We start from the raw sequence: 12,148 nt of genomic DNA, 5'->3' as shown, positions 1-12,148 counted from the left end.
TTCATGTTCATACCATTTCTCAATAGCATCATTTTGATCAGTGGCCTTAGGTGCTAAACCATCTACAACCTTACGAGCATCTTCTTCAGTATTTTCCTTTGAAAACAAAAATAGGCAACTGTCAGAAACAAAGATGTATACTAATATAGCAACCTGGTAGTCAAGCCAAATCAACAGAGATGAAGACAAAATCTATAACTTCAATTATATGACTTCTTCATTAATGGATTCACATAAATACAATCACCACTACAATGTTGGCACACACCTTTACATGGAAACTTTAACGTTTGCCAGGGCTCTCTTGATAAGCTATACTCCCCTGGAAAATGCACTTACTCAACAATCAACATCCTGTTGGTTCTTGGGTTGAAAAGGATGGTAGCAAATTCAGGACTTCACGATAATCTTCATGCTTTCCCAGTAAATCTAATATTATTGAACCTATGGATGCATCTGGTTTCACATTTCTCCCTTTCATTTTGTGAAGAAGTTCCACCACTTTTAAAGTCTCATTATTCTGCAAGAAACCAGACATAAGCATATTGAAAGTGACCAAATTTGGCGCAACACCATTTTGCTCCATATCTGAGAACCATTTACTTGCCATTTCTAACTTTCCTTCCTTACAAAATCCATGCATTATAATGTTATATGTAATAACATTAGGAACAAAGCCATTACTATGTAATCTGTTGAACATTTCCCAAGCAATATTGAGTCTCCCTGTTTTGCACAACCCATTAATGAGACAATTGAAAGTTGTGATGTTAGGTTGAATGTTTCGATTTATTAAAGTATGGAACAATTCAACAGCCTCCAAAACACAACCATTTTTGCAATACCCATCAATAAGAATATTATACGTAAATAAATCGGTAGGCAAATTACTAAGTTGCATCTTACCAAATAGCTTTTTTGCATGTCTGACATTACCGTTCATAAAAAACCCGGATAGCAAGGTACTATAAGTAACAACATCTGGCCTAACTCCCTCTGAAGTCATTTCCTCATAAAGATTCAAGGCTTCATCAATTTTTTTATTCCTGCAATACCAATTGATCAGAGTATTAAAGCTAACTACATCAGGTGTGCATCCCATACTCAACATTGAGGCTAAAAGTTCCTTGGCATCATCAATTTTATTTGTCAAGCATAAACCATCCATCAAAATATTGTAGCTAAAAACATCAGGCTTACACCCCAGACTTGCCATGGAATCAAATAGCCTTCTAGCATCATCAATTTGACCTGCCAAGCAAAAACCACTCAAAAGTGTGTTATAAGTTATTGTGTTGGGACAAACACCTCTATTAATCATTAGTTGGAACAACCCATTGGCTTCGTCCATCTTTCCATTGATACAGAGCTTATCAATTACCACGTTAAATGTCACCACATTAGGTTTTACACCTTCCTCCAACATCTCTATAAACAAAGTTTTAGCCTCCTCCCAATTAGATGTATTCCAGAAACCATAAATTAGAGTGGTGTAAGTAATCACGTTTGGATTAATGCCCTTGGTCTTCATTTCTGAAAACAGCTTCTTTGCCTTGCCTACTAACCCATATTTGCAAAGACCATCAATAATTGTAGTATAACAAACAATATTAGGCTTACAAATGACACCAAATTCACCATTCCCGTTATTCATTTCTTCAAACAACTGAAGGGCAACAGTGACATTACCAGTTCTACACAACCCAGTAATCAAAGTCCCAACTGTAACCACATCCGGTCTACAACCAACCGAAACCATTTTCCTAAAAAATTCAATGGCCTTCTTAATCTTGCCCGCCATACAAAGACCATTAATCAGATTGTTAAAAGTAAAAGCGTTTGGGTAAAAATCCCTCCTAAAAATACTCCCAAGAACTACAAAACCATCAGAATCGCGTGCCATTTTGCTTAAGCAATCAATTAAAATATTCAAAACAAAGAAATCCGGCAACAACCCAGCTGAAATGAATCTCGTGTACATCACAAGAAGTTGATCAAAATGTTTTTTCTTAACAAGTGCAGAAAACAAAATACTGAAGGAAGACATAGCAGGAGTTGGGTGCATATGAATCATATAATTGAAGGAATCAAAAGCTTCATCAAGAGAAAAGTTACCTGACCTGCAGTTTACATGAAGGAAATTATAAAGTTGAGAATGGTGCTTAAGAGTGGAGATGTGTTTGGGTGGTGATTTTGTGTGTTGATTTTGGGAAACTGAAGAAAGAATAGATGAAGATGAAAATGTAACATTGAAAGATGATTTTGAAGAAACAAGTGAAGTTTTAAGAAACATTTTCAGAGGACATTTGAAAAAAAAAACCCTAAATTCTTTTTTGAAACAAATCAGGTTGATTCGGGTTTATCAAAGCATGAACTACATCTATAAGACATTTTACTGTCAAACATTTCTTTTTCAATATATAGTTTCTCTTCAAATTTCCCTTTGAGCAGCTCTACAAATTTGCATATTTAGAAACAGAAGAACTAACTGATTAAAAGTTAAAAATTATAAATACAAACACCAATACTATTTGTTCTTGTTCAACTTTAATTTTGATACATAAATATCACAACAAAATATAAGATAAGATAATTGTTATCAATGGAATGAAGGAAATATTTTCATTATTAATTAACAATATATTAATCAAAATTTTTCTATTACATACATTATTAAGGCACTTCATTTTGCATATTCACAATTAGTAATATATTTAAGGGAAAAAGGACTATTTCCCACCCAACTTTTAGTCTAATCTCAAAATCATACCTATGACACATAGAAAACTCAAACATTTACCCATGAACTAACTACCATCCAAATTTTCAGTTAAGGACTGGGGTAAAATCGTTAGTTTACCTATAATTCTTAAAACTTTGAAATTGACATCATTTTTCCCCCAGGGTTTAAAAACTAACATTTCAATCCATCCTCAAAGGTTGAAAAGTTTAAATTTCACCTCTAAGGTTTGTTTCCTTCTCCAGCCACCATCATTCTAACTGGTGACTGATGCTTTTCATCTTTCTTCCTGATCTGACTACGAAGGACGTTGAAGTACAGTCATCTAGATTCGATGATAAAACATCATCCTTTTTTTTTAGTCTTCCCATTCTGGATGACAAGAGTCATCCTTTGTCAAAGAAAACTTTCGTTTCTTCCCATCATCTACCAGTTCCCTAAGCCACCGAAAATGAAACCTGAAAAGGGGGAAAAAAGTGAATTTTTCAAAGTTTAATCATGATGGGTGAATGTGAGTTTTCTAAACTAAGGGGTGAAAATGATATAAATTTTTTAGGTTTTAGGGTTTATGGGTAAAATAATGATTTTACCCTTACTTCTAAGTAAAAATTTGGACGATAGTTAGCCCATGAGTGGATGTTTGAGTTTTTCATCTATCATGGATATAATTTTGAATTTGGACTGAAACTTGGGTGGAAAATTGTCTTTTTCCCTATATTTAATAAATAAAACTATATGTACAAATAATTTTATTAATTTATTTATATATAATGATGTGATGTTATGTGATTAAATAATTAAATTGTTTATTTTTTATTTTATTTCAACATTATTCACTCAGGAAAAGGATAATTTTCCACCAAAGTTTTAGTCGAAATTCAAAATCATATTCATGGCAGATATAAAATCCAAATAGCTATTCATAGGCTAACTGTAATATAAATTTTTAGTTAGAGACAGGGGTAAAATCGTTATTTTATCCATAAATCTTAAAACCTAAAAACTTTATATCATTTCACCCTCAGTTTAAAAAACTCACATTTACGCCCATGATTAAACTTTAAAAAATTTACTTTTCCCCCTTTTGAGGTTTAATCTCTAATGGCTCAAGAAACCGACTGGAGATCAAGAAGAAGTGTAGGTCTTCTCTGGCTACAAAGGATAATGAAAAACAACCCTTCGTTGTCTAGATCTAAACAATGAAACGTCGTTTAGATCTGTAAGAAGAGACGAAGGACAATGCTTCATCGTCCTTCGTCTCATTGTCTAGACATGACGAAAGATGATGCTTTGTCATCCTTCGTCTCTTCTTATAGATCTGGACGATGCTTCATTGTCCAGATCTAAATGATAAAAGGTCGTCCTTTATAAAAATTATATTATTATTATATTTTAACCCATAACTCTAATAGAAAATTTTAATAGAAGTTGAATGATAAATGAGCATTTGAATTTTTAAAACATTGTGAGTGAGAGTTTGAGGATGGACTAAATCTTAGGTGGGAATAAGTCTTTTGGCCTTTAATTTATTATGAATAATATTTTACTGTCTCTCGGTTTCTTAAGGGAAACAGAACAAACAAAGTGAGACAACCTTTAATGTAATCATGCAAACTTCTAATAAATTTTCAATGTGTAAATATAAATAATTGAGAAAAAGAAAGTAAAAAAAAACTATCGATTCTCAAATATTTAATGGTAATTGGTAAGCACACTTGTTAACAAATAATCATACTTTTCTTAAATTTTCTGCCACGTAGATAAGAAAATTAAAGCATTGCATGAATTTCATCTTTGAGGAAATATAATTTTGATTTTTATTCATTATAAAAAACACCTACAATTTACAAGTCATACTTTGTTTTTTTCCCTCTTAAACACGCTTTAGCACTTTTTCCTTTAATTAAAAGACACAAACAAATCATACTATTTAAAAAATTAAAATAAAAAAGAAAATAATGCAAAGTATATCAAGTCTATGGAGGCTTAAGCAATGTAAACACTAGGGAGAAGGGTTGGATGACTTGTGCTCAACTTGCATCTAGAATGGTCAACTCATGATCAAGTGACACCAAAAAAAAAAAAGAAAGAAAGAAAAGAAAAGTCATCAAAGAAGAAAAAGAATCAATACCGAAGAAGAACATAAAAAGCCATTGAAGAAGAAGAATCATCCACATGGTGAGATAAAGTGTCACTATACTAGTGAGATATCAATCTTGGGTAGAACAACAATCCAAACTCAAACTAGCTCACATCACATCCACCCTAAACTATGAGAGACCATGGTCTCAATACTACCAACACCAATCTCGAAAGGCACTCCCCATTCCAACCTTTCCTTTGTTGTCTTTAACTCAATTCTAGTAGATTATTTCCTTCATTCATCCAAGACAAACTTTAGAATCATACTTGACATGTTACTATACTTAGTGAGCACACTTTATAGTCACGTGTAGCTTTCTAAGGTTTAAGACCCAACTTTGCTTCAACTTGGTTCAAAATCATAGGTACACTAGAATATGCAACTCAAAAGACCGAGTTCCAATCTGACATATCTAAACATTGGAATACCTATATTAGGTTGTTGTCAATATGATTTGAAATAAGGTTGGTAACTTTTGCTTCTTAATATGAAAGGTAAGCTCATGTTCATGAATACTCAAACTAATAGTTTCAAGACGAAAGACCATGTTGGTTATGTGTTGTTTGTATGTGAAGACGAATGATGATAAAGATAGAATCCATTGACTCGAAAATTATTAGGTTTAGGATATCTGTTGATTTGACCCATATTTGAGTTCCGAAAAAAATGTCGATAAATATTTGAAATCAAAATCTCTAGCCAGAGTATAATATAAGTTATACGAAAGATATTTGTGATGAAGTGTTTTGAACATATCAATTGACGATTTGTATAGAATTGAAATTAGGACTTTGATGAACCATGAGCCCGAAATTGATCAAGATTAGATGATGGAAAGATCTTATCTACATGAAATGTACGATTGAAGGTATTAGGTTCAATAAAGTGTTTTTTCATCGTAGTTTAGGGGCTATGACACATTGCTAAATATTTATCATAATCGTTGAGTTTTCATATGTATTTTAGATTGTTCAAAAAAAGACTCATGATTATGTCATAGTGAACCTAAAGGGTCTCACTAATAAACCAAGCTTTTGAGAGTAAGGAGTATATTATCTAAGATTGGCTAGCACCTTTCGAAGGATACTTAACATTAGTATCATATAAAGTGTTACATAGGTACAAAAGTAACATTTTAAAAGTTAAAATGTTTGTGAAGCGGAATTAGGGTAGCTAAGATATATAATTGATATGCATGCATGATTGTAGTTTAAATTAAAAATTTAAAGGACCGATTAATAATTTCATTATTGTTAATTAGCCACCAACATAAAAATGGCTCATTAGTTTATCTTAGATGAACTAAGCTCGTTTGAAACAAACTTTCTATCACAAAAACAACATTCCTTCCCCTTCTCTCTACCGTTCGGGTTTGGGTGTTTTTGGCTTGGAGGTGCAACTTTTTTGAGATTTTTTAAAGTGAGAGACTCCTTCCATCATCCTACATCTAAAGCAAAGGAGTAGGTAATCTTCTAACCTTCTCATGTTTGTTTCTTTTCATGCTTTGATTCTTGCTTTTATGTATATGCATGCCCATTTTGCTTCATTCTTCTTCCCCATTTATTTCAAAAACTATGTCACTGCCGATCAAGAATTAAAATTTTCTCATCACATACATTAACAAACACTTCACTTTGCATATTTAAAAATAACAATATATTTAATGAATAAAGTTATATGTACAAACAAATATTATCAACTTATTTTTATAAACTGATGTAATAATTTGTAATTGAATAATATGATTGCTTATTTTTTTATCTTATTTTAACATTATCTAATAACATATTGTTATATTAGATTATACAAATAAGTTAATAAAATTTGTTTTTATACATATTATTTTTCATGTTTAATTGCTAAAACAATAATGTGTATTTTAAAAATATATAGAAGAATTAATTGTTGAAAATATTGTTAGTAACACATCCTTAAACAAATTAAAACTGCAACTTACAAGAAGAAACAAGCCAAAATTATCTAATTAATTTATTATAAATGTTAAAATATGAATTAATTGTATATTAGAATATTAAAATATCTGAATAATCCATAAGTGTATACTTATCCTAAATCTTATATAAAGAAATAAAATTAATATAATTAATATACAATAATGTAAAAAAGGAAAATATATATTTAGAATATTTGCTAACTTAGGAAATAAAATATTTGGATTATATTCTAATATAGAAAATAATATATTCGAAATCTATTCAAATATGTTATAACTGAAATAATATATTTGAAATATATTCCAACACCCCCCTCAAACTTAAGTAAGCAAATAAAATAGAAAATAATATATATTTTAGTTAGGCTTGCTCGCGCCCTTGCTTTCACATATGAAAAAAGTGAAAAGATGAGTTCATTAGTTTGGGTACATTCACACTTTCACTTATGTAGAAATTGAAAAGATGAGTTTTCAGTTTAAATATTGTCACGCTTCCACCTGCGTAGAAAGTGAAAAGATGAGTTTACAAACGTGATGTTTGCTTAATTGAGTTTGCAAACTCATCTTTTCACTCTCCATTTAGGTGAAGGCATGAGAGAACCTAATAAACTCATCTTCCTACTTTTTACACAAATGACGACATGAGCGTGCCCAAACTAAAACTCATATTTCCACTTTCTACATAGGTGAAGGCATAAGTGTGTCCAAAGTAATAAACTCATTTTTTCACTTTTCCATATCTGTGGAGATGAAGACATAAGTGAGCTTAACTAAAATGCCAGAAGGATGCTTGTCTTTGATACCATCTAAAAATATGAATAAATTGTATTTTTTTGTATATTAAACTATCTGAATAATACATAAATTTTTTTGTATATAAACTATCTATCATAAATTTTATATAAGGAAATACAAATCAAGATAATTAATATATAATAATATAAAAATGGAAAACATATATTTAGAATATTTGTTAACTTAGGAAATAATATATTTAGAATATATTCTAATATATAAAATAATATATTCGAAATCTATTTAACTATATTCTAACCGAAATAATATATTTAAAATATACTTTAACAATAAATAATATTTTCTTTTCTTAGTTTTTTAAGGGAAATAAAATAAACAATCATCTAATTTAATTTAATTTATTGTAATCACGTAAATTTGTAATAAGTTTCAATGTATAAAGTTAAAAAAGAATTGAGAGTAAGAAATTTAAAAAAAAGTTATATAGATTCCGAAATATTTAACGCTAATTGGTAAGCAAACTTGTTGACAAAGAATCATGCTTTGCTCAAAATTTCAGCCACATAGACAAAAAAATTAAAGCATTGCCTAAATTTCAACTTAGAGTAAATATAGTTTTGATTTTTATTCATTATAAAGAACACCTACAATTTTCAAGGGCATATTAATTAAAAGGCCAAAGAGTTTATTCCCACACAAGGCCAGAATAAATTAGAAGTAGTTTAGAAGTGTTGGAATTATAGGGACAAAAATTAGAAGTAGATATCAGAAAAAATATGACTATGGATGATTTGATGATTTTGAATTAAAAATAAAATAATACCCAATTATATAATGATATACTATCTATGTATCCAAATTATGTATAAAAATTATGTACATATAATATTGCTCTTCATGAAAGGAATACTATTTAATGCTAATTTAATTGGTTTACCCCTTTTTTTTTTGATAGGTTTATTTGGATTATGTTACTTTTAGGTGTTATATACATTTTAATAACGATTTGTTATTCCCTTCTTTCTCTTTTATTTTCTATTGCATTTTAGGGTTATTGAGTATCATGTGATTTAAGTGGATGGATTCTGATTTAACCTTGCTACTCTGCTAGTATACTTTGTCAAGATTTTGATGATGCTCCAACATTTATTACATTTATGAGATCCAATCCAACCCCTTTCAACCTAACATTGTTTTGTCATTTAATCTTAGGGAGAAGGACTATTTCCCACCCAACTTTTGATGCATTCTTAATTGCCACCCACAGTAGATGAAAATCCACTTTTTCCACCCATGAGCCGTTAATATGAATGATATCTATTTGCATAAGGGCAAAATGTCCATTTTACCCTTATTAGATGAAATGACAAAGATACCCCTCAATTTAATTTGCAAAATTCATCCCAAAATTGATGTGAGGGTTTTACCTTCACCCCCCTTAGGTTTTAGAAACTAATATTTCACCTTACCTAAAGTTTTTAAACTTTGAAAACTAACATTTTCACCCCCAAACCTAGGGTTTCCATATTTTTCAAAAAACAGTCGCCTCCTATAACTTTCAAAACTAGCAGTTTCACCCCCATTCTTCAACTTCAGCTCTCAATGTTGTCTTCGGTGTCTTCACCGGCCTCCTTCTTCTCTTGGTGCGATGGCGGTGGTGCGACGAAGAGATCTTCATCTCCTCGTCGTCGTACGGTACGATAAAGAGACAAAGATCTCTTCGTTGCACCACCGTGCGACGAAGAGGTCTCTCTTCGTTGCTCCACCCAGATGACGAAGGACGACTCTTCGCCTTCCTTCGTCGCTCATCACGTCGTCCAGACGCGATGACGAAGCATCGTCCTTCGTCTGTTCTTCCCGATCTGGACGACACTTCGTCGTCCAGATCTGGGCGACACTTCGTCGTCCAAATCTGGGCGACGAAGGGTCATCCTTCGTCGTCCTTTGTAGTCGGAGATGGGAGATCGATCGAATGCTTCGGTCATCGGTGGTTGCCGGAGAAGGAAGCGAACCCTAGGGGTGAAATTAAACTTTTCAAACTTTGAGGATGGGTTAGTTATTAGTTTTTAAAACCTGGAGGGGGAAAATGGTAAAATTTTAAAGTTTTAAGGTTTTAAATAGTAAGTGACGATTTTGCCCTTATCCCTAACTGAAAAATTGGACGGCAGTTTGGTCATGAGTGGGAAAAGTGGATTTCCATCTGCCGTGGGTGGCAATTTAAAAACACATCAAAAGTTGGGTGGGAAATAGTCCTTCTCCCTTTAATCTTATCTATTTTCACATTCTGACTAAATCACGAGGAGTTCAGTTTGGCATGCTCTTAATGGTAAAATTAAATGTCTTCATCATCTCTTAATAATTACCAATTTAAAGGTATTTTCCTCTTAGTAACTAAGATTAATTATAATAATAACCTCATTTGTTTTAATTGATGTGTTATGCATTTTTTCAGCTGTGGAGCTAGGGCTTCCTTTGATCCTTGCATACTCTGAAGCTTCTAGAGATCAAGTTCTTCATGAAGTCAACTATGCTTCTGCCGCCACCGGCATCCTTGACATCATCGGAAGAAACTTCGTAAGAAAACTTCATTTATAAGGAAGAATTCATATGCAGATAATAGAGGAGTTAAATTTTTATAAAGAGTTTGTCTGTATAATGTTTGATCAGGTGGGCCGTATACCATTTAGTCAACAAATAAGGAACTTCCAAAATACACTGGATCAAATACTGGTAATCTTGGGGCAACTGATTTGTCCAAGGCTATCGCAAGATCTATATTCTTTGTAGGGATGGGGAGCAATGACTACTTGAACAACTATCTCATGCCAAATTACAATACCAAGAATGAATATAATGCTCAACAATATGCTGATCTTTTGGTTGAACAATACGCCCGACAACTCACTGTGAGATCTCTTAACCTGGTTTACACACCATAAATCTTTACTTTTAAAACTTTTACCAATCTATATCATGTCTTTTTGATTGATTTTGATTCAACTATATATAGTACCCAACTGAGCTTAACTTATTGGTAAAACTGACGAACTTTTTAATCTAATTATGTGCATGATAAATACAGAGCCTGTTCAATCTGGGCGCTCGAAAATTTGTACTAGCTGGATTAGGAAGAATGGGCTGCATACCAAGCATCTTGGCTCAAAACCAGCTTGGTACCTGCTCAGAAGAAGTTAACCAGCTTGATTTACCTTTCAATACAAATGTGAAGACGATGATCAACAATCTTAATGCCAATCTTCCCAGTTCAAAATTCATTTACATCGATATTGCTAGAATGTTTGAAGATCTGTTAGTCAACTACAGATCCTATGGTATGCATACACTACTTCTATACATAATATTTTATCATTCAATAAAATTATGTATACCTATTTTAACTATACAAAATTACTTTTTCTCGTTTTCTTTATGTTATCTTCAGCTATTTAAAATAGTGATACAAATTTACGTTTTCCTCACTACTTTGAACTGTTTTATGCACACAGGGTTTAGTGTTATAGATCAAGGATGTTGCGGAATCGGGCGAAACAGAGGACAAATTACGTGTCTTCCTTTCCAAACACCACGTCCAAACAGAGATCAGTATGTGTTTTGGGATGCATTTCATCCAACAGAAGCTGTCAACATTTTATTTGGAAAGAAGGCCTTCTCGGGCGACTTAAGCATCGTTTATCCCATGAAGATACAGCAACTTGCCAATCTTGACATTGAACCCAATTAATAAGAATTTAGAATGAGAGCCATGCCCATGCATGTAGTTGTTTCAGTTTTTAGGGCTTGTTGTAATCAGAGGAAAGTTGGGATTGTGGTTTTTTCTTTCATAATGCAGCAACTTTAATTTGGTTACCCTTGGATGGATTTGTTTCCTTTGTCTTTTAGTATAAACGAACGTTTGGCTCTTAGATTGAACATATCCTTATTTATTTCTGCTGTAGTAGTTTAATATTTTAGGGAATTATGATGTTATGGCTAGCAGCCTTTCATAATTCTATGTATAAAGCTCCACCAAATCTTCACTATTCATAGCGGCATACCTGTACCTGTTGAGTGATGGGTTCCACGTCAAGTTAAAAAGGCCAAATGACCATGTTCCACCCAAGGTGTAATGGCCAAATGACTATGTTCCACCCAAGGTGTAATGAACTTTGTTTCTGATACTTGAAAAATAAATTAAAACATAAAAAAGTAACATAGTCTAAAAACCAACTATAACCTCAGTGTCTGGCTCTTTCTCTCAAAAACACAACTCAAATTAGGTGTCGTTGTTACTGTTAAGCCTCAACATTTCTCCAATGGGTGCTATTGCTTTTCTTTATGTAACTAATTTTCATAGCTATATGTCTCCAATGTTATAGTTAAATAACCAAATTTAAATTTTAATCAACCCTGATTGCATAATTTAATAAATGAATTATTTCAAAATAAAAAAATAAATCGGTAAAAAACTTCACTCCACCAGAGATTTCTCACATATTGTGTGTTTTGACATGTATATGAAAACTATCAGTTACCCCCCAACATAAAATATCCATAC

General features: G+C 32.0%; 1 protein-coding gene and 1 pseudogene across 1 annotated transcript; one reads left to right on the top strand and one right to left on the bottom strand.

Moving 5' to 3' along the window:
• Nucleotides 1-338: 338 nt before the first annotated feature.
• Nucleotides 339-2,470, bottom strand: LOC123229124 (pentatricopeptide repeat-containing protein At1g12300, mitochondrial-like). Its single transcript, XM_044654729.1, has 2 exons — nt 907-2,470; nt 339-520 (listed from the first exon to the last, which is right to left on the bottom strand). The coding sequence occupies exons 1-2, from the start codon at nt 2,291-2,293 to the stop codon at nt 516-518; spliced, it is 1,392 nt and encodes a 463-aa protein (XP_044510664.1). The 5' UTR covers nt 2,294-2,470; the 3' UTR covers nt 339-515.
• A 7,459-nt stretch (nt 2,471-9,929) lies between these two features.
• On the top strand, nt 9,930-11,335 carry LOC123228724 (annotated as a pseudogene).
• The last annotated feature ends 813 nt before the right edge of the window (nt 11,336-12,148 follow it).

This window comes from Mangifera indica, chromosome 11 (assembly GCF_011075055.1).
Source record: "Mangifera indica cultivar Alphonso chromosome 11, CATAS_Mindica_2.1, whole genome shotgun sequence".
In the NCBI taxonomy this organism is placed as follows: Eukaryota; Viridiplantae; Streptophyta; class Magnoliopsida; order Sapindales; family Anacardiaceae; genus Mangifera; species Mangifera indica.
This window is presented reverse-complemented; position numbering and strand designations above follow the sequence as displayed.

Bases quoted from the DNA above. Each gene is read 5' to 3' on its own strand.
- LOC123229124 (XM_044654729.1), bottom strand. From the start codon at position 2,293: ATGTTTCTTAAAACTTCACTTGTTTCTTCAAAATCATCTTTCAATGTT.